The sequence below is a fragment of the Leptosomus discolor genome, chromosome 3 (genome assembly GCF_034619465.1).
Source record: "Leptosomus discolor isolate bLepDis1 chromosome 3, bLepDis1.hap2, whole genome shotgun sequence".
Classification (NCBI taxonomy): Eukaryota; Metazoa; Chordata; class Aves; order Leptosomiformes; family Leptosomidae; genus Leptosomus; species Leptosomus discolor.
Window position 1 is genome coordinate 41,261,428 of NC_141393.1, and position 22,912 is coordinate 41,284,339.

At 38.3% G+C, this 22,912-nt stretch overlaps 1 protein-coding gene across 2 annotated transcripts in view; it reads left to right on the plus strand.

The window, feature by feature from the left end:
• Window positions 1-21,428, plus strand: part of TTBK2 (tau tubulin kinase 2) — a 73,143-nt gene extending 51,715 nt beyond the window's left edge. The window contains exons 13-15 of one of the 2 annotated variants that reach the window (XM_086462662.1): window positions 2,151-2,399; window positions 18,691-19,964; window positions 20,960-21,428. In XM_086462662.1, the coding sequence (XP_086318788.1) occupies window positions 2,151-2,399; window positions 18,691-19,964; window positions 20,960-21,428 (1,992 nt within the window). The remainder of the gene's footprint in view (window positions 1-2,150; window positions 2,400-18,690; window positions 19,965-20,959) is intronic. The other variant, XM_086462663.1, reaches the window with a different exon arrangement.
• Window positions 21,429-22,912: the final 1,484 nt, after the last annotated feature.

The following is a 22,912-nucleotide window of genomic DNA, read 5'->3' on the forward strand; positions in this document are numbered from 1 at the left end:
CCCTCCAAACTATTATAATTTTGAAATTAACGGGCCTTCAGGCAAAGATATGGGAAATAGGAATAACAGTTCTTTACTAATATATATATATATATATATATAACACAAGGCAGGGAAAAACAAATAACCCACTGGTTTACACTGGCAGAGTCAGAAATACAACCTGACACCCTGTTAGGGTGGCAGTAGCAGTCCGATAAGATGCTGGCTGCAGTCCTCCTGAAGTGATGGGTGTAGTTCTGTGGAAGCAGCAATCAGGTAAAAGAGTCTGGTCTTCCTCCGAAGGTCCAGTGGTCGGTAGGTAGCTCTTGTCCTCTGGAACTCCAGTGGGGGGAAAAGCTCCTCTGGGAATCCAGTGGAAGAAAGGCTGCTAGGGTGTTCAAAATCTCCGTTTTTATTTGGCATGGACTGCTTGGCTCCTTCCCCCCCCTCCCCGGGCGGAGCATCTCACAATGGGATGGGGAGTCGTGAGGCAGTTCCTTGATGGGCCATTAACAGGAGATAGCCCAGGAGCGAGTTACCGATGGGTCAGGCGATAAGGCATTGTTGTGCCCAGTAACAGGAGATAGTCCAGAGGGGGGAGGCAGGGAGCACCGCCCCACCTGGTCTCAACAGCTCCTGAAGATGGTAATAGAATATTTTTTTTTCCTTTTGGCACATTTTACACTGTAACCCAGGACAACATGCTAGGATATATATGCTGACTTTATGCTTTCATAATGGCTTTATGGTGACTTTGGCTGCAGGAGGACAGATGGTACATGATTTGCTGTAATACCTGCTGGTATGAAGTTAATCTGTCAAAAGAATTTGAACTGATCTACACTAACAGTGAATTTATACTGGAGCAGCACTTTGCATCATACAACTCTAGTTTTCTTTTCCTTGACCTGGTACTGAGAGCCTAAAGCTGGACGTGCTGTATTGTTGAACCATGGCCTCATTAATTTACTATGTTTGTACTGAATTGCAGTGAACTCCATATGGTGCATGCAAAACACTTTGCAACATGTATTTGTCATGCAGCTATTTCAGCAAAGAAATCGTAAGAATGCAGTTGAAGTAGTTGAATATGTAACAGCTAATTCCATTTTCATCTCCAGTTTAAATTAAACAACAGTTTGCTCTGGTCACACTTGGTTGAGAGCCTCATACTGTATATGTATATATGCATGGTTATAGAAGAGGTTTGGCTGTGTGAAACTATATATTTTTATTTAGAAATATTGCTGAAATTAGCATTTTGTACATTGAGGTACTATTATGTTTTATCAAGAACCTGCTTTTAAACTTCAATTTGTTTCTGAGTTCAAAGTCATTTAATTTTCATGTACCTTCTATCCTCATTTGCTGCTTTTATGAGACACTGGAAATACCTTTTTTTTTTTTTCCCAGCTGAGCGACAACTATGCATTATGGGAACTGAAGCTTTAGGATTGACACAATTGAAAATACCTTTTCCTTGGAAACTGAAATGCTTGGTAGGGCCCTTTGTTTCCAAAGAACACAGGTTAGAATCACAAATACTGTGGTAGGAAACAGAAAATCTCCTTCATGAAGCTTGCGTGAAGTTTCTGTATGTCTATCCTTCATGGTTTTGTCTAAATATACTTGGAACAAAAAATCGCAAACTGTATATGGGCATCTCATTTACAGGTATCTTACTGATTAATCCTGTCAGCTACGGTTCTTAATATATGCTGCTATAGCTGTAGTTGTACAGTCACATTTGTAAAGCCTGCAATGGGTACATGCTAAAAATATTTTCATCTCAGAAAACAGTGTTGTTGCCGGGATGTGCTTAGCATTTGCAAGGACAGTCAACAATCAACTAGTTTGTGTACGCAGTGGCCTTGGAACAGACTGTGTTAGTTTATTAAATTTGCCCTAGATTGTTACTGACTGACTGACTGAAGGGGAGCCAGACAGAGAAAGGATGCTCACTTTTGATTTTGATACTGGATTTTTAAAAATTGATGGGAAATGTGAAGATCAGACTTAAGATACCTCTTAAATTATCAACTTTTAGCCTGTGAGGGAGTTGTGAATATGGGCTTCTGAGAAAATGCATATAGGCAAGACGTAAACGAGAATTATTAAAATGCTGATTTATAAACTTTATTTTCTTCCCCACCATGTTGTTCTCACAGCTCAACTCATCTCATATGCTGCATTTCTCCACTCCAAGAATTTCAAGTCCCATCCTCCGCACCATGAGCCCTATAGCCTATCTATCTATCCACTCGGATCCTCTGAAAGAGGCTTGTTTACCAAGGAGTCAATCAGCTGAGAGCCACTCCTCTTCCTCCCGCTCAACTGGTCGTAGGCAGCTTCCTGTCATTCCCTGTGGCAACAAGTTCCCCCCTGTCATTCGCATCTCAAAAGCACAACTTCAGCAGGTGAATAAGCCTTGTCTTCATAACAGTGACTGCGTTGTAGCGGTCATCTGCAAAGTTTAACATTTTCAGTTGCTCTGCACAGTCCGGTAGTAGGCATATGCTTGTCATACTGCTATACACAACGTCCTAAAAAATGTTTTGAAAGATCAAGTTAAGGAATAAGAATGGATCTTGTTCAGGAGTAGTCTCAGGAATACTCACTCTATGAGGAAAATACGTTGTTCCATTTAGAAGAGGTAAAATTAGAGAGCGCTGTTATTCAGGTTATGATCTGGAGCACCAAGCATCTCTGGATTCTGGAAGATAAGACTCACTTCCTCAGAGGGATTTTCTCTTGGAAAATGTGGGATTTGAAAAATCTAGAAAACAGATTTTTGCTTCTTTCAAAACCAAGATTAAAATGCTCATTTTCATGTGTTCCTATAAGCAGTACCAGGTGGGTTTTGAATTGAGAACATATTGAAATTTGGAATACCTTTAATGATTTTAATGTGAGAAAAAAGGATCTAGAGATAGTCAAATTGCTGCTTTGGGAATGAACAAATAATGAATTGTTCCACTGCTTGCAGTGTACAAAGCTGAGATGGCAATTATCAGGGGCCATAGCTAATGGAAAATGTCACTAGAGAAAGGGAACTTTTCATAGTTTTGTATTCCCAGTTTCATTTCAATGTGAAAAGGATGAAGGCTTAGAATCATAATTGAAGCTAACCATAATTTGTGTATTAGTCACAAAAATACTGAGATTTGCTAAGTAGCTTGAGCTTGCATTGACTGGTAAAGCAGTTTGACATAGCATTAATGCATAAGACCGTAACATATCATCATCATTTTACCATTAATATTTCATTTGGATTATATTTTGTGTTGCCTTTTTTTTCCAATGTATTTTTCAATATAAATATTTCTATGTGAAAGACTTTTTTTTTTTTTTTTCTTCAGTGAAACATGCACAGGAGTATTGATATTAAAAGTAAACCATCAACATTAGCATCTTTCAAACTTCCATCAGATCAGGGGTGAGTGATAGCAAGGCAAACAAAGTAGCTAGAGTACTTCTGTCAGTGTTTTGTCTGTTAACTCAAAAAGCAGTGTTTTTTTCCCGCAACTCTTGGCTGCTTTTTATCTGAATGTAAAAAAATAGTTCTGCCCTCAATGTATGGAAACAGACAAACAGTAGCTCCCAGATGTTCATTGTTGTGAACTTGACAGGATATCAAAACACCACGTTCTTCATGATGACTGAAATATTGACTAGGGAAAAGGGCTTAGGAGAAATTAACTCATTAAAAGTTAAGCTGCAGTATTTTTCAGGATTAGTTTGTATCCCAGCACGTAAAATGACCTAATTTTTTTTTTTTGCCTGTTTATATACAATTTAAATTTTCTGATCAGAATTTATTGCAGGTATAACTAGCAAACTGCTCACTCAAACATATACTCAAAGAAAGTAGGCTGGCACATAGGGTCTTCTCTGGCTTCCTTAGTACCCAACAAATGAATACAGCTGCAATATTGATAGGGACTGCAAAGTGATGCACTTTCTTGTCATGTGAAAAAGAATTGGTATTGTGCCAGGTGCTGCTACTGAGTGGAGTGAGGATTATATGTAGCATTCTCAGCTGCTTCTTTCTTTTTACCTGGTAAGTCCATGACTGCTGTGTTCTTTTTCAAGCTGTGATTTTGAAAGTCCCGACTCTGTTGAGAATTTAACTTCCGGTTTTTCATTTGCTGTGGAAACTACAAACACGTGATTCTTTCTTTCATTCTGATGATGAAAGCCTCGTGTACTTTATGGCTCCCTGAAGAACTGAAATACTTTTGCAAGCCCTTCTCTTTTTGACAGTGCAGTGATGTTAGATACTTAGCAAGCTAGAAGTTCCAGCAGCATGAAAGATGAATATGCATGTTAATAAACTAAAGCTTTTCTCCAGTTAAATATTAGAAATAATTTAAATGTCATTTTGTATTATTCTGTATAAATATTTGGTACTGAATATATTTGCATGTATTTCCTGCTGTTTGCAATTTGATTCAGCATTCGTAACTAATGCATTGCAGAAGTCAGGGATCTGTGCTGTTGAATTTAGTTTCACATATAAAAAAAATAAGAAATAACATTTGTTCCTAAAATCAAGCAAAGGGTTTCTCTTTCCTGATTGTGGATGAGTGAGGGTTCAGAAACTGTGAACCACCTTCCTCTAGTTTGACAACAGAAGAGGAGGTCATGAAATTTCTGTATGTGCTCTGCTCACAAGTACAGAGTGGGTATAGGATGTAGGTCTACCTTTATTTGTTCGATAAAGAGAACTTCTCTCTTGCTATGCATATATTATGGAAGAGATTTGGAATGTTTTGCTTCAGCTGCCCATAGTTATTCAACTTGCAGAATGAAGAAAGTCTGGCAGCATTAGAGCTGAGAAAAACCAGAATTAATTCTTTGACTGTACTTGAATCTGAAGAGTGGCACTAGAGTGCTCTTAGCATCCTTTTCCTCTATAGCATGGTCAAATTGTACAGCAAATGCTCTTGAAACATAACCTTTTTCTTTCTTTCTGTGAATTTTTCAGCCAGATAAGTTCTCTGAACTCTGCTCATTAGAGGACTGCCTAGAGTGTTCTGTGAGGTCAGTGGAAAAGGAGATGTGGGTGCAGCAACTACTGGCCAGGGCTGTGTGTGAAGAGATTGCTTAGGTGGACATCGTGCTAAATGTGTAACTGTGTCTTGAGAAACAATCAAAATCAGTGACCTTAGGTTTTGATCTTTATGGTTTTTCAGCTCTAGTTCTTCAATAAGATAGTGAACACCTTTTCTAGCCACGGCAGCCATCTAGAATACTTCTAAGCTGGCTGCTATACAATAAGATTCAGCCCTTAACAAAGGTGGATTCCAGTTTTGTGGGTCATTCTGGCATATTTTCGTTTTTTGATGTGCAAGGGGGCTAATTTTAATTTAATGGTATTGTGGTTATTCATTGTGTTAGGGAAAGATAATCTGTGTCTCTTAGGTTAAGCAATGGGAATTAGTTGGCACTTTCAGAAATATTTTGTCTTATGTCTTAATTTTCTCAAATTTCTACCTTACTGGAACATTAAAAAAAAATATTTTGTAGTTATATAGTTATATTATTAGTTACAAAATGCTCTGAAATCTTCCCGTACAAGATGATATGGAAATGCAAACCGTCATATTCATAATCATATCCAAGGTAAGAAATAATATACTGATCTGAGTTGAAAAATTTACCTTAATTTTTAAGCATCTCACTGGAATTCAGGGATCTATGGAAGAATAAGGTAAGACTTCTTGACATGTTCAAGGGGTATTTAGAGAAAGAATGCGTATCCCTCATAATTGTCATTTTATTTTGGATGTTTTAGGTTTATGAGACAGGAGTGCACGTAAATGTTGTGAATTTTGCCGTTTTTTATGAACTGATTTTGGCAGGTTTCACTAGTCTGCAATAGCAAGAGATGAACATTTACATTGGTTTTCACATTTGACAGTCCCTTTTAGAAACACAAATAAGCAAACAAAACCCCAAAGATTCTCCTCTCTTGTTACAGTGTTCTTAAAATTAAAATTATTTTTGTCTGTGGCATTAACTTGAGGTTGTCATGTGCATTAGGATTGCCTTAGAACTCAGCTGGTTAAAACTCTGGTTTAGCATTGTACCTACCCATTAAAAATGTCAGGAATGGATAAATTTGCCCAAAATCCTCTTCAGAATTTCACTTTCAAGACATGAAACATTATCAAATAGATGTATCCCAGAAGGAGAAGAGGGGAAGGCTTTTCTCTGTTCAGTGAGTCTGGTTTTCACTGCTGCCATGGTGAAAGCTGGCTGCAGCAAAAAGGGTTCTGATTTCAGGGTTTGCAGAATTGTCATGCCCCACTCTTCCCTGTCCTGATGGAAATGAGTCAGCATGAGGTTTAAGTTAGTTTTTTCCCAAGAGGCTGCTAATAAGGTTTACAACATGGGGTTTAGCAAAGGCAGAAATTTCAAGGAGTTAGTCCAGCTCATAGCTACTAGAACTTTTTCATACACAGTAGATTTGGTTTTGTTAAGTGGGAAAAATGTGCAGAAGTTATACCATCTCATTCGTGACAGGGTAACTGTTAATAACTGTTAATTTTTCAGTAAATTTTAGTCTGAAAATTAAGTTGCTGTGATGTTACAGCCTTCACTGATCATCAGTGAAAGTAAGTGTTTGATAATGCTTATGACCAGATTCAAAGGCAAGATCAGATACAGAATTCTTACTGGTTTCAGTTGTACTGTTAAGTTCTTGAAAGGCAGTCCCCATATGATCGCTGCTACAGTGTCATTATTTTCTTCATTAGTAGGTTTCTCTGGAGTATGTAGGGGTTTTTTTTTTTTCATACAAAAGCACATAGGATGAGGAATATCAGGAAGCATTTTTTAAGATAAAAGGGGATATCTGGAAGACACACATAGGCTCATGGGTTACTCCCATTCTTTTAAGCAACTGGATTTTATGTTGATAATGAAGTTTCTTGAAAGATTTTCATCTATACACTCTCTTTCTACTGAGAACAAGTAAAAAATTTTATTTATTTATATTTTATCCAAGTGACAGAGGCAATTGCTAAATGCTGCCTCCAAGGCTTAGTAGGGTCTTGTCTAACAGAGAGAAATTCTTCAGGTGTGCTTTTTTCATATCTGCCTTTGGTGTAAAAAAGAATTAAAAATTCTTCTTTATATTTATATAAAATAAAGAGCATGTTAAGTTAGGTGTTCTTCAGTGGAAACTTTCCAAGTTGTAAGTTAAGGAATTAACAGTTGAGGACAAGCTGTCGGTATGAACATCTTAATTTTTTTCAAATACTCTGTTGCCGGTGGAGAACATCCATTTTTAGTGACAGAACAAACCCTCTTGGCCATTCTTCTTCTGCAGGTTTCTCTATCAGAAGCAGCACAAGAGTCATAGTGAAGGTCAGGACGATAAATTAGCCTTGGTAATAGCTTCATGTACACTGATTCTGTAGGGAAAAAACCCTATAAAAAGTTATTAATTGTTTTAAATGTTCATGTTTTCTGGATTCCACAGTACTTTTAAGATTCCCAAAATTAATAACCACATAGTTCATTTATTCTTGTCTGTCCCTGAAGTGGTTCAATATTTTCTTTTTTTTTAAATGTCAGTCTTATCCCAGACATACCTGATTTAGTACATTTTCCCAGCGTCATAATTTCATTAGCATAGAATAAGTAAAGTTATTTCAGGAAAGCTAAGTGGTCTGTGGGGTTTCTCATGGAGAGCTGATCAACTCTGGTGTCAACAGTTGTTTCCATGATGACAATTCATACAGTCATCTTATTGGAATAAATAGGGCATTACAATTCAGAGCATAATGCCCAAGGACTAATGACTATTTCTCATGTAATTAAGGTATAATTGATCTAATTAATATAATAAATATTGCATATGTATAATTGCAGATATGATCTGTAATATCATCCCTAATCTTTAATTAAGATATATTTCTGTCTTAGAATCTTTTGTCTGCTATCACTAAAATCACATATGTTACTAGTTCAGCTGGAATTACAGGAAAAAAAATTCTTTATTTGGAGTTTCTAAATTTGTCAGCATCTTAGCATTTTCTTCTGGTTAGATAGATCTGTCACGTGGAAGGAAGAGAGAACTTTTTAAAATAGGGAAAACAGAGAAACTAGTAAAATTAGGACAAGCACTAAGGAGAGGTCTCTGATATAAAGCTACCACTTTGTAATTTTTGAAAACTTGTTCAGTTTCAAGTTATTATTAAAATTTCTACTATTTGGCATTTCTATGCTGTTGCTCTACAAGAGCCACAGGTAGATGTGTTTACTTACTGCCTAGCTACTAATGCATAGCTGCTCTCACTGCTTTCAGGGAGCTTCTGACCACAGAACATGATACACATAGAGAGCTCACACATTGGCTAAAGTGACACTACCTCATTGGTATATCTAATCTTAGTAATACAAGGCTGGCAACCGAAACAGAATCAGAATAAACTGATAGTGCCCTTGTAAGTAATTTTAGGGAGCTTAAATACCTAACTGGCAACATGTATTATAGTGTAGATCACTTGAGTACTTGGGTGGAATCAGCTGTGTTGTAACTACCGTAAAAACAGTTACAGCTGTTCTTCACGTTTATCATCACTTCTGTTCACTGATGTAAAACTACGTAACAGTTTTGGGTGTTTTGTTTTTAAAAGATAAGCTGGCTTCTAATCACATCTTTGTGTATGCAAACTTTGTGACTATAAAACTTTGTGTGGAGGACAGAATATATCAAAAAACATTGTAAGAAAAGAGAAGGACCCTTACTATAGATAAGACTCCTATCTCTAGGTCTGTCTTCTCTAAAGGATATCTATTAAGCATGTTTATAAGCAATCTGAAAGCAGCTAATTCTTTATGTGAATTACAACTACTGTTGGTGATAGCACACTGTGGGCATGAGAAAACCCATAAGGCTTTCAAACAGATCCTGAGAATTCTGCGGAGAGATTTTAAGAAAATTTCAATCTAGATTTCAAGTTTGAAAATGATTTTTTGTGTGTGTGTGTGAACAGTGATTTTAATCCTGCAGAAAATAGAATTTGTATTAAAATTATACTTGCATGGTTTCATTGGTTCTTCCAGTATGTTTGGTTCATCCATGGAAATTTTAGTGTTTACAAATTCTGTCCCTTGCAACATAACACAACTGTGGGCAACATGTGCTGATATAGTGCCAATCTCATAACCGGATAGCACTAGATTTAATTTATTACAACATTCAAGTGAGTGGATTCACTGTCTGACTGGAGGATCAGAAGTCAGGAAGACTTTTAATTTTGGTTTGATATTTTTTTAATGTGGTGTTGGAGGTTTTTTTAGAGTGTTGCTGTTTGAATAGGAAAGATAATTTTACCTTTACAAAAAGTCAAGAACAGTGTAAATAGCAAAACTGAAGCATAAGTATAGCATAGCAATAACTTAGAATTAGACAATGGCTCATAGGAATCAGATACAAACAGGAAAAAATGGACATATTTGAAATCCACCCATGAGTATTAAGGTAGATCTTATGTATGAATTATCTGATACTTCGTCATGACCCTTTTTTGGAATTGGTATGTTGAAGAGGAATATGCAGAATTAATCTAAACAGTAGTAGCCAGACCCCACTGCTATTACGCATAAAAGCAGGTTTTATGTGGTTGAGAATCTCTGTGTATTTCTCTCTTTCATACGAAGAAAGACTGTTTACTTGGATTGAACTTAGGTTTAGAATAGAACATTTCACATACATTTTTCAAAGACGACACTGTTTTTTTTTTTTTAAAAAAAAAAGGTACTGATCCTTAATAACAAGGTATCATGTGGCCTTGAAATTGAGAGTTCAGGGGTTTCCTGAGGAAGTATTAGCCTGTGTTTTTATTGCTCTGAAAACTGCAGGTATTCTCTCTGTAGGGACAGATATTACTGTAGAGCTTAGCTTTAAAAAAGATCATTCAATAGTAGTAAAAATTGTTCCTAAAGTAAGAAAAACATATACTAATATATTTCTCACAGCTAGCTGCTGAAACAAAGCGAGATTTGCTTAAAGATGCTTACATCATTATTAGCTATGATAATAATAGCTGTGAAAATATTTTAACTGCATTTTATATACCAAATGTGGTTGCACCACTAATTAAAAAAGAAATGTTGCTTCATACTTAATGTGCATGCCCTCTGTTAGAGGAAGAACTTTCTCATTTGTATTGTTTTATTTTGCTTCTTAACTGAGTACCTAAGTATACTTGAGCAGCAGAGTCCCCAAGTATGCTTGAACATAACCTCTCATGGAGAACTAATTCACATCCTGTTGAAGGTTGTTAGATGTTTTACAAAATCTAGGTTTAGAAATGCTGAATATATTGTGCTACTTAAAGTGTGATATGAACTCACTGGCTTTGTTACTAAGACCACAATCCTCATGGAATCAGTAGTTTCCAGCTTTCCACAGGAAAAAGTCTCCAAGTGGCCAAGCTTCTGAAAATAGTTCTTAATCTCTACATCTTTTGTGACTTTAGAAAATAACCCTGGTAAGGTAGGAATTCAGTTTCTGTAAAGAAGGAAATAATAGCATGAGATGGGAAGGTGAAAGGCTTCGGTTGCCATCTTTTCATATCTCTAAACTGTGCACTAAGGCAAATTTATGATTTCTTTGTTAGAAAAAGACTGTCTCTGTGGGACTCGAGAAAAATATTACAATACCAGCCCATTTTTAATAGGAGTATATGACAGGAGTGTTGTGTGAGTGGTACAAAGTAATAGTCTGTAAGCGCTGCTCCTTCCCAGTTCTTCAATAATATAAGTAAATTTCAAGCATATTTTTCAATTGGTTTATGTGTGTTATAGAAGTTTAAAATTAAATGAGTACCTCTTTTAGTCATGTTACCAAACTAATTAGACATTTATTACAATGACAGTCATTCTCTAAAAGCAATTAAAGGTCCTGCTTTTAGAGCAATCAATGTTTGCCCTATTGGATGTTTGAGGATATGGGTTTATGTTAGAATAAAAAAATCTTCCTTTACCGTAGAAATAACTGAAAAGGAAAGTTATTTAATGAATATTGAAATTAAGCCATGATTAATAAGCCTTAAAGAAACACTGTACACACAGATCCATATGTAATTTATCCTCAAAAGATACCTATCACATTAGAGAATATGAAAACACAGTTGTCTTGCACATTCTCAACTCTGCATTTGTATTCCATCCTCTTCCCATTTCTTGCAACCTCCATATAAATTGATACAAAAATTGGAATTATAGAATAGCAGAAAGAATGTATCTGAAGAGCTGCAGAGAGCAACATGCTTCTCTTTTCAGATAGAGATCAGTAAGCCTTCATATGTTACATCTCTTTAGATTAGGGTTAGGGCCTGTCATGTGAATTTTTAACAACAGAGGGCAGTATCCTGGGGAGCGCCAGTTCCTACAAATGCCTGCAATGCTTGCAGTGCCATATATATGGGACTATTGAAAGGGATTCACTATCTGTTCCATAATACCATGAATTACAGCCATATATTTCTCCTGTTTATCCCCATATTAGTCTGTCTGTACAAATAGCCAAGGTAGTTTAGTTAAGTGTATAGTTAATTATATTTAACTTCCTCCCTGCTGTGAATTTAATCTGGGAAGGCCATATAAGTGATAAAAAGGATTGGACTCTAAAAGTAGCAATGATAGTAGTAAGTAGGGAGGATTTTGAAAGTAGGAAGGCTGTTCTGAACAGTAAGCTGGGTAGGTTGTCTGCAGACATGTAAGCATAGCAGTAGTTTATTCACTTGAGAATGAAACTAGCAGTAAATTACAGGACAGTGCGCTAACATACCCTTTACGCTTCCATACAAACTGCAGTTCAAATGCAGATTAAATTTCTTTGCAGAGGCATATAGTTCTGCAAGGAAATAGAAATGAAGCAACATAAGTAAAATCATGAAGTAAGAGGAAGGTGGTGAACTGGAAAGATCCAGGGAGGTTGTTTGATATTGCAGAAGTTGCAGACTCATTCTAACATTGGTCATATTCCTGGTAGGTGATAGAGCTAGCAGGAGATGAAAAAGAGAAGCAGGGAAAAGAGAACAGATACATGAAGTTTGTTCTCGTAGATACACAAGCTTTGGTAAGGTAGGAGAGATGTACTGAAGAGTAAACTGGTTAGGTAAAGTGTCTTCAGAGTGCCAGGTAATACAATAATGACTTATTAATGTGAGAATTTACAAATAGTGATAGGATTAGCTGAACAACAGATCTGTACGCCATGTTTCTAAGAGGTCTGAAGATCCTGACAACACTTGACATGCTTGCAGAAGTAGCAGAAAGCATGAGTGGAGGGAAGAAGCTGTTGCTGAGAGGTCAGATGTTTACCTGCTGGTATTGTACAATAATCTATATTCACACCTTTAGATCTTTCAGACTTAGCAACTTTGCAGACCAAAACTCAATATTTCACTCCTCTGCAATTTGCTGTATATGTTCACAGAGGATTTCATCCAAGTATATCACTTGCTATTGCAGCCTGTCAAAGGTTTAAAGGGAGGAAAGTTTGTCAGATGTCATAAAGGATGTCCAAGAGATATTTATGTTGTTGTTGTTGTTTTGTTCTTTTACCTTCTTAATACCCTAGTCTTAAAGTTTCTTGAAGAAAATGCAGTCTAATTTCTCATCTTGGTGAAGTGCTAATTTGAGAAATCAGAAAGGAATTAAGAAATTATTTAGGGAAGACCAAAGGATTCAAGACCATGGTGGTAATAATATCATTCAAATATTTCAGTGTGAAAGGAGAACCTCAGATTCATTGTTCCATATATTGTCTCAGCCATTTTCAGTAATCTGCTGTATCACATAACTTCTGTTGAAGTATGGAAATTGCGATAATCGGGTAGATAGTGTTATAAACTGCTTATCATAGTGAGCTGAGAGACAGCATTTTAAATTCTGTTCTCCACAGTTTTCTTCTTGGATGAATTGCCCACATCGCATTGTAATCTTTGTTCTTCAGGTTCAGTGGTTTACAAAACTGACATGATTAGCCATAGAAATCTCATAGGATAAGATTTTAATTAGTGGCAGAAGAAAAGAAAGTATGAGGATTATGATGGGCTTTTTAAATTAGGCCGTTTATTGTTTGTTTTGTAACTAGATTTGTATTCAACAATCTTGAGATTTCTCTCCCTGAATTAGACTATATGATAATTTAAATTGGTGTATTTTGCATGTCTCGGGATCAGACCTCCTCAGACTCCTTGATTATGACCTCTGTCTTGCAAGGTTTCACAAACAAGAGAGCGAGAAGACTATTTATGGGATAATAAGGCTACAGGGTTAAGATTTTTTTCAATTATTTTAAAGGATTCAAAACTTCCTCCAGTCTTTTTGCTTAGAATCCTTCATAGTGTGAATCACAAAGTTATCCGTAGTGGATAGCCTTGTAAAGAAGCTGATGCTTTACCCAAAAAAATCTTATAAGGAGCCTTAAGAGGATCGTCTACAAGCTTCTTCCATTTGTTCAATAGTTGACTATTACATCTGAGTTCTTCCAAATGAAAACATTTGTATTCCTGCCCATGGCAGGGGGGTTGGAACTAGATGATCTTTAAGGTGCCTTCCAACCCAAAGCATTCTACGATAATAGGATTTAACAGAGTTTAGTTCTATACAAGTTCTGTTTTCCCATACACATTCCCAGATTTTTTTTAAATTGCGCTTGCTCCTTTGTTTCTCCTTTACAGCTGCACCTGAAGTTGTAGCAACCCTTGCATGAAAGGCACTTCTGCATGATTAACCATTTAAATTTCTTGCACATGTAGGTGAAATGTCAAACCCAATGGGGACCTAGTTTAATTCTTCTGCTTTGAGAATACTAATAAGAGGTTTATGGACCATCTGAGCCAACAAACTTTTGTTTGTTAGTGAACACAAATCAGGAAAGTGTTATATCACAGAATGGTAGGAGTTGGAAGGGACCTCTGGAGATCATCTAGTCCAACCCCCCTGCCAGAGCAGGACCACCTAGAGCAGGTTGCACAGGACTGTGTCCAGGCGGGTTTTGAATGTCTCCAGAGACAGAGACTCCACAACCTCCCTGGGCAGCCTGTTCCAGTGCTCTGTCACTCTCAGAGTAAAGAAGTTTTATCTCATGTTCAGGTGGAGCTTCCTGTGCTGCAGATTGTGCCCATTGCCCCTTGTCCTGTCACTGGGCACCACTGAAAAGAACCCGGCCCCATCCTCTTGACGCCCACCCTTTAGATATTTGTAAGTGTTGATAAGGTCCCCTCTCAGTCTTCTCTTCTCCAGGCTGAAGAGCCCCAGGTCTCTTAGCCTTTTCTTATAAAAGAGATGCTCCAGTCCCCAAATCATCTTCATAGGCCTCTGCTGGACTCTCTCCAGTAGTTCTCTGTCCCTCTTGAACTGGGGGGCCCAGAACTGGACACAGCACTCCAGATGTGGCCTCACCAGAGCAGTGTAGAGGGGAGAAGAACCTCCCTCGACCTGTTGGCCACACTCTTCTTAATGCACCCCAGGACACCACTGGCCTTCTTGGCCACAAGGGCCCATTGCTGGCTCATGGCTAACTTGCTGCCCACCAGAATCCCAGGTCCTTCTCTGCAGAGCTTCTCTCCAGCAAGTCGACGCCCAGCCTGTGCTGGCGCATGGGGTTATTCCTCTCCAGGTGCAGGACCCTACACTTGCCCTTGTTGAACCCCATTAGGTTCCTCTCCACCCAGCTCTCCAGCATGTCCAGGTCTCACTGAATGGCAGCACAGCCTTCTGGCATGTCAGCCGCTCCTCCCAGTTTAGTATCGTCAGCAAACTTTGAGGGTACACTCTGTCCCTTCAGGTCGCTGATGAACTTACTGAATAAGACCCAGTACTGACCCCTGGGGAACACGTCTAGCCACAGGCCTCCAACTAGACTCAGCACCACTGATCACAACTCTCTGAGCTCTGTCCTTCAGCCAGTTCTCAATCCACCTTACTGTCCACTCATCTGTCCCACACTTCCTAAGTTCCTATGGTGGGAGACTGTGAAAAGCCTTCCTGAAGTCAAGGTAGACAACATCCACTGCTCTCCCCTCATCCACCCAGCCAGTCATGGCATCATAAAAGGCCATCAGATTAGTCAAGCATAATTTCCCCTTAGTGAATCCATGCTGGCGACTCCTGATAATATATGTGTTCAAAAAGCCATTTCTGAAACTGTGAACTACTTAGTAGTACTGAGTCTTTGACAATACTTAGTCATCCAGTATCCTCTTCTTTCCTTCTCTTGTTCAGTGTTTTTAGTTCACAATTAGCTCCTGTCTGTTCTATTGTGGGTTGTTCAACAAGCTTACTCTTTTGTTTCTTGGGTGCAAAGGTTAAATCTGGGTTGGCCAAGATAGGTGTGAAAGACTAGGAAATTCTCCAGGTGTGGCAAAAGGATATGAAGTCTGCTGAAAAATGTAAATAAATTTCAGGTCAGAGCTGGTTTCATCTAACAAAGAATTGACATATGAGAGAGAGGTCACAAGGAAAAGGGAGTTTCCATGTAAACGTATTTGAGCAAAGGAGGATTTAAATGCAATTACAGCCCTTCTGGAAATGTACCAAGAAGATAAATATCTTCCTAAAAGCAAAGAACTAGGCTGTCTTACCTTGGAAAATTGAGAGGACACCAGAACCATTCTATTCTAAAGGAAGCCATCCTTCTTCAGATATTATGTGGAAGACAACTCTTTTTTTGATTCCTGGGTTATTTGAGTTGGCAACCGGACTAGTTCATCAAGTGAAAAGTTAGGAAAAGGAAATATTTTTACCAGATTTCCTTACTCTGGAGACACTGTCTGCAGTCCTGGAGAACAAGGGTATTGAAATAAGCTGGAGGCAGAGCTCAGTGGACAGCAGATTCCCAAGTGCTCTCTCCAAATCTGAACCTGCTATTCGAAGGACAATAATCCATTAAAATTTCCTGAACCCACTTTTACCCAACTTGTAGTTTAGAATTTCTAAGAGATAGATAATTTTTGTGTGACAGGCCAAAATATGTTCCTTTGTCGTATGAAAGTGAGTCCTTCAATATGTGATGCTTGAAGATATGTTGCCTCAGAGCAACTTCCTAGAGATGTACGGAAACCTATAGAATAGCTGCCCTGTTTCCTAGAACTTTTTTCTTATTTTTTTTTTCTCCAGTTCTATCCCTTTTCCTTTCCACACAGAGTTCTTGCCAAACTATTTTTGTTTAACACTCAAAATTTAGGCACTAATTGACCTAATCGTGGAAAGGTGCTTTTTAAAAAAATTCTAATTCCTCTGTCCTTTCTGTAGCTGAGCTGATGAGCTTGGATTCTCACACTAGAAAGCTTTCCAAGTAAGAAAATTTCTCTTGCTCAAAAGGGAAGTAGTGTTTCCTTCAGAGGAAAGAACCCAGACTGAGAGTAAGAGGAGATGAGGAGGACTGCTTCACCGAAACTAAGTAATTTCAGCTTGTTCTCAGTATACCATTTTAATTCAGCAAACATGAAGGGACTGTATTGGCCCAAACTTGAAAACAAATTATCAGGGAGACAAAAAGTAGTCTCTTGCTGCAGGTCTCAGCAGGTATTTTTTCTGTTTGTCCTTCCCCCTGCCACCCCCCCCCCCACCCCCCCCATTTCAATAAATCTCAACTTGAGAAAGATGCTACAGACAGCTTAGGTCTACTTGGGAAAACAAGAGTTCAATTATCTTACATTGCTGCTCTTTCTCCCTGCTCCTTGACACCCCCCCGCCCCGCTAAATACCACTTTATGTAGCCTAACAGGTAATCCTACTTATAAAACTATGAAAACTTTTTTTCTCCAAATTTTATTCCAAATTTCTCAAAAATATGATTCCACATTTTTAGATTAAGGTCCAAAAACTGCATTAGTTAAATTAGAGAGGAGTTCAGAATACATTTTATAGTATAGAAATAATTTAACGTAAATAATTGACCTCTCTTTAATTCAGCTTTATGCCTGTGTTTTGTGTTTCATGTTTTGTTCTAGTGAACTGTTTATAATATCAGTTGAATGTTTGTGTTTCATGGAGGTAAATGTGCACCCATAACAATGGAAATTTCATTATACAGGAATAGGAAGAAAATGCAAAAAAAAAAAAATCAGCAAGAATTTCAGTGAAGCTATTATACTGTCATGGGAAATATGAGCATATCTCCTTCACTGTCAGTTCCCATTTCTTATTTTGGAGAGTCACTCTGCATTTGTAAAGTTTGAGTACACGGTATAAATTGTTATGGGTTCTGACAGATGAGCTTGGTTTCTGCCACCCAGTATTACCAATGTACTAGCTCTTGCAAAAGCCCATTAAGCTTAGCAGCACGTGTAATTCTGCAACAAGGTCAAGTGAAATCTGTCTTGTAACATAGCAGAATGCTGGCAACACTGGAAATAGGCTACCACTGGTTGTCTCTTCTACCATCAGTGCATCAAGAAAGTCTTTATGTCCAAACCCAGACTCCAGTCTTCCACTTCCTGTTGAGTATTACAAACTCAAACTATATCAGGTTCATGAGGCTAAAGAATACGAGGAAAAAAGGAGCTGAACTCTCTGTCCCTGTAGAGAAAGATGTGAGGGTAGCCCCTTGATTTTTTACTGTTTCTACCAGATGACTCAATCCAATATGTATAAACCAGAATCTAGCACTCCTTTTCACATGAGAGTGCATTCCTCCCTCGGCCGTAGAGGTAAAACTCCTCTCGTTTTTTTATGTGCTCTCTCACCCTCTGACCTCATGACTCTTGCATTTCTGTCTGTGCAGTGGCCTGACTTCAGTGGGGAAGGTGAGAAGCAACTCCATTCTGGTTTTGTCCATCCTTGATGGGAACTGGGGGAAGTGGGCTTACGTCCCTCAGGTGGGGATAGACGTGAATGCAGCTTTCCCTGGACATGTGCTCTAACATTAAGCTATGTAGTAGAGGCAGCAATCATCATAACCAACTGTTTTTCAAAAGGACTCTGACTCAGTACTATATATAGGTTTTAGGAGAGCTTTAAGCGTATCTATTGGATTAGACCTGTTAGAGGATTTAAATATGTGAATATTTAATTTGTGAATCTCTTAATGACCTTAGGTAAGGAGATGTCCTAACTAGGTTGCTTAGTTAAAATGAGGCATAAGCTTCTATAGGGAAGGTAAAATTTGGGTACTCAGAAAACTTTTTCTGGACAAAAATGTAGTTGTTATGGGTATGGATGTATTTAATGAGGTAAATAAAGTTTTCATTAATTGCTTTGTTAACAAAGTATCTAAGTTCTGCCTAAACTGAAATTTAAGTCCGTTCCTGAATCTGGATCTCACTGTGTTCTTTGTCTTCTGTACTTGTCTAAAAATATTGTTGTGTACTTGTTAAAGATTTTACATTTATATACAACTTTAATCTAAGAGTATTCAAACTAACGTAAAATAAATAAGAAGCCTACTTGTTAGGCTGGATCTCATTTCCAGGAAGCTTACTTTGTAGCTGCAACATTTTCCACTGAGGTTATGTTTGTTTTTACCTGTTACACATTTCTGTCTTAGGATGATAGAGTATTTTTTTTTTTCTAATTATCTGGATGTACATTATGAAGTTAGGTATTATTTGAACATTGTGATTCATAGGAATCATTATATAATGTATCTTGAAGACATGGAATCAAAAATGCTGTTTAAAGAATGTTATCATTTCTGAGTTTCTCACTTTTCCCTTCTATAATTTTCCAATGCAGATAACAATACCCAGACCTTCAGTGGCATCCACACAGTCTGCTTCAGAGAGCTTTCATTACGGCCACCAGCTAGAGAAAAAAGAGCAGGATGCTCAGTCTGTGGAACACACTGTGGAACTTTCCTCTCCAAAGGAAAGTTTGCCAGGTTTGGTTGTGGCAGAAGACGCGCTTCCAGCTAGTGCCAGCAGACCAGATTTGGTACTTAATATTAGCCAAGAGGTGCTTGACAGGGAAGGACTTGTCAAAGAATGTGTCAGCGTCCTGGACTGTGGCCAAAAGGATCTACCTGAACAACATAGTGCGATACAGGAAGAGAAAGAACTTGAAAATATACCTGTAGAGGAGACCGAGGAAGAAAGGCTTCCAGTGGTTTCTGAGGACGCCATTGAAATGCTAAGCAAAGAACAGAATTCTTCTTTGCCAGGAAACTCAAGATCTGCAGAGGAAGAACCTCTAACAAATACTGAAGCTGCTGAAGAATCAAAGCCAAGGCCTGTCTGTTTGGTACCAAATCAAGATGAGGTTCTGAAGCCGATAGCACCTAAAACATCAGAATTTTCTCCCTCGAGACTTACCAACCCACATGTTAATAGACAGGCAGGCAAAACAGCACCAGTTCAGGAAAATGGTTTTCATTCTAATAAGGAAGACGTCCGTATCCAAGACTTGAAATGCCACCAAGTGGCCCTTACTACTTTTTTGCGCCAGGAGGACAAAAAAGAGAAAAATTCTCCCAGAAATGGAGAGTTATTCCACTGCATTTCAGAAAATGAGAATTCTCATCGATCTAAGAAGGACTTAGTTAAATCTCCTTTTGTATTCAGGCAAAGCCGAATCCCAGTTTTAGCACAAGAGATAGACTCAACATCAGAGTCCTCTTCTCCTGTTTCAGCAAAGGAAAAGCTTCTTCTAAAAAAGGCACATCAGACAGACTTGGTCAGACTACTTATGGAAAAGAGACAACTCAAATCTTTCCTTGGTGACCTCTCAAGTGCCTCTGATAAGTCACTGGAGGAAAAAATGGCTGCTGCTTCAGTACCATTTTCTGAGGATGATGTCTTATCCTCATTTTCTAGATTGACACTGGACTCTCATTTCAGCAAGCAGACAGAAGATAGCTCTCTATCTCCAAGCAGCCCTCAGTCCAGAAAAAGCAAGATTCCAAGGCCTGTGTCCTGGGCAACCACTGATCAAGTCACCAGTTCAAGTTCAGCTCAGTTCTTTCCTCGGCCACCACCAGGAAAACCGCCTACTAGACCTGGGGTAGAAGCTAGGTAATCCAGAGAAAATAGAAATAGGTTTTCCGGTCGAAAATGGATTTGAGCTAGACTGCAGTCACTATGCAGTATGTAATCCTGTAGAAGTTCTATCCTTTAACTATTTTTTTTTAAATGCTGGGCTTCAATTCTCTGAGAAATCTCGCATTGTTGGAGAATGAATGAGGAGAGGCCGTTACACAAGAATGAGCCTGCTTCACCAGTAAACCTTATGCATCATATGTGTTCAATATTTTGAAACCTGTCAATCTATAGCAAAATCTTTACACTTTTTTTAAAGTGGGGTCATTTTTCGGGAACTGTTGATTATTCATGAACCCAGAGAAATCAATAGGATCTGTCATATCTAGCCCCTTTGGAAAATTAAACTGTTCTTATTGTAGACATTTTAAGTATTCAGGTTTGGAGATACCAGCCATCAGTATTGAGTGAGATAGCTGTGCTCAGATCATGGCTAAGTAAAAAAATAATTAAAGGAGGGCAGAGTGAATTGTAGAAGCCCACCGTTGCCAGTTCTATATACAGACAACCACGATCTAGCTTCTTCAATGCCTACCTTACCAGGATAAGGAGAATTTTGATACAGTAGGCGAAATCCTCTGAAGGAAGTTGTGGTGTGCCCTGTCATCCCTTAAAATTGTGTATAGGAGTGTGCTGATGGTGGGCAGGAATGGATGTACCCCTCCAAAACAGAGGCGATAAGCGCTGCTCTTCAGTGCACTTCTTCCAGCACCACCAGGAAATTTCAGCTATCCTGTAAACACTTGGGCTGTTTCTCTGAGTGAGTTTATGCAAATATAAATACTGTGTTGATCTGAACAACACAGAAGCCAAAGCCTAGATCCGAACATCTCTACCTTACAGGAAAGTTCAGCTCCAAATATCTTTTCTGCGATGTAAACTCAACCCTAGTTTCTAGTGATACTGTGTTTCTATATGAACTTCAGTGAATAGATGGGAACAGAAATAATCTTTCTTTGTTTCTTCTTAAGGTTACGCAGATACAGAGTCCTAGGGAGTAGCAGCTCGGACTCAGATCTTATCTCTCGTCTGGCTCAAATCCTACAGAATGGATCTCAAAGACCAAGGAGTTCTACCCAGTGTAAGAGTCCAGGATCTCCACATAGTCCAAAAACACCACCCAAAAGCCCTGTCATCCCCCGACGCAGTCCCAGTGCCTCCCCTAGGAGCTCTTCTTTACCCCGTACTGCCAGTTCTTCTCCGTCACGGGCTGGGAGACCTCATCATGATCAGAGGAGTTCATCCCCACATCTTGGGAGGAGTAAATCACCTCCTAGCCATTCAGGCTCCTCATCTTCTAGGAGATCCTGCCAACAAGAGCACTGCTGCAACAAACCAAGTAAGAATGGTCAGAAAGGGTCTGGCAGTTCTTTCCACCATTCCCCAAGCACTAAGACTCCCACAGGAAAGAGCAAATTGACCACTAAGCTTAGCAGATAGGAACTGGGCCTTGACAGGTGTAAAGCCTCCTCCTAAATCTGATGCATGTTGTGTCTGTGTACTGTGTATTTAAAAAAAAAAAACTGAAAAAGTATATTAAATAAAATGGTGTTGAATCTGTGCTTTTTAAAGAGAGTAAGCATCATAAACTATTCATGAGAAAGCATAGTGTGTAAATAAGTGGCCAGGCATTGCCTAAGAGCAGGCAGCAAGCAGATCCACGAGAGGGGAAGTAGAGGCCAGGATAAGAATGACTAGGTAGTCAAAGAGATGCAATGTATTTAGAGTAAAAAAATATCTCTTAAGGTGTTTTAAAAAGGTATTTATTTCTATGTTTTTAGTTTTCCTAGCTAGAAGATGTGCTGTAATTATTTAAGGCCTTACATACTCAAGGAGTATGTAAGAAAACCTGAAATGGTTATTCCCCAAATGACATCACCGCTTGGGAGATAAGTACTGCTCAAGCGTGTCTTCGCAGTTTTAAAAAAGCACACAGTTTAGAAGATGATGGTATTGCTACCTTGCAAGTCTCTTTCATTTTGAGCTGCAAACATCTCTGAGTCACTCAGTGCTCATCTTGACCCCTATCTACCATGGAACAGATTTTTTACCTAATGAGGTATCATATACCTTACAGCTTCTTAACACCAATGACATGTTAAAATTTAGTATTAACATTTGCCAAGATGTTTTAATAGCTATATTCTTTAGAAATTTGGTTAGTACTAATTAGGATCAGAGAAGCTAATTCTCAGTTCTGTATCATACACTTCTTTGGGAGTCATAGTAGGGTCCTTCAAACTGTGTTCATTACAATTTGGAAAAGCATTCCTGTCTAGGAAACGGAAGAAAGGCAGAGATATCTGCACTTCACTGAATGTGCAGTTTTACAATAAATTGCAATGTGAGTTAGAAAATAAGTTAGAAAACAGAAGTACCTTTTTTCCCCTTAGCTCGGCTGCAAAAAGAACCCTTGTAATTGCTGGCTTTTGTTTTTTCCATGAGTTATGGACCACTTAAATCACTGATCTTACTGTGCAGAGATGACTGCCAACCAAGATTTGCTTTTTTTGGTCATTTGTTTTATGAAAACACAAAAGATGAAACAGAGAAAAGGAGATTGTCTACTTTGTGAACTTGGTAGGTTACAAGTGACAGAAATATATTTAACACCCTTACAAAATCTGGATAAGAATATTAGTCATCAAAGCAAAATACACAGAAAGCAATCAGAGATGTTTTTTATGTTGGATTCTTGTCATTCTTTTGCCCCAATTTTTTTTTGATAGCCAAGCTTCGTTGTCTGTCAGTAAAGTCCATGGTGTCTAATTCCTCGAACTTTCTTTGGTAGTTACTTAATTATCTCTTGTGCTTTACAGGACCTCTGTAGGGAGCGTAACGGTACAGGACCTTTTGCTATATTCAGAAGAGAATAGTGGGTCAGAATAGTAACACACAAGAACATAAGCCTGAGAAAGATACAG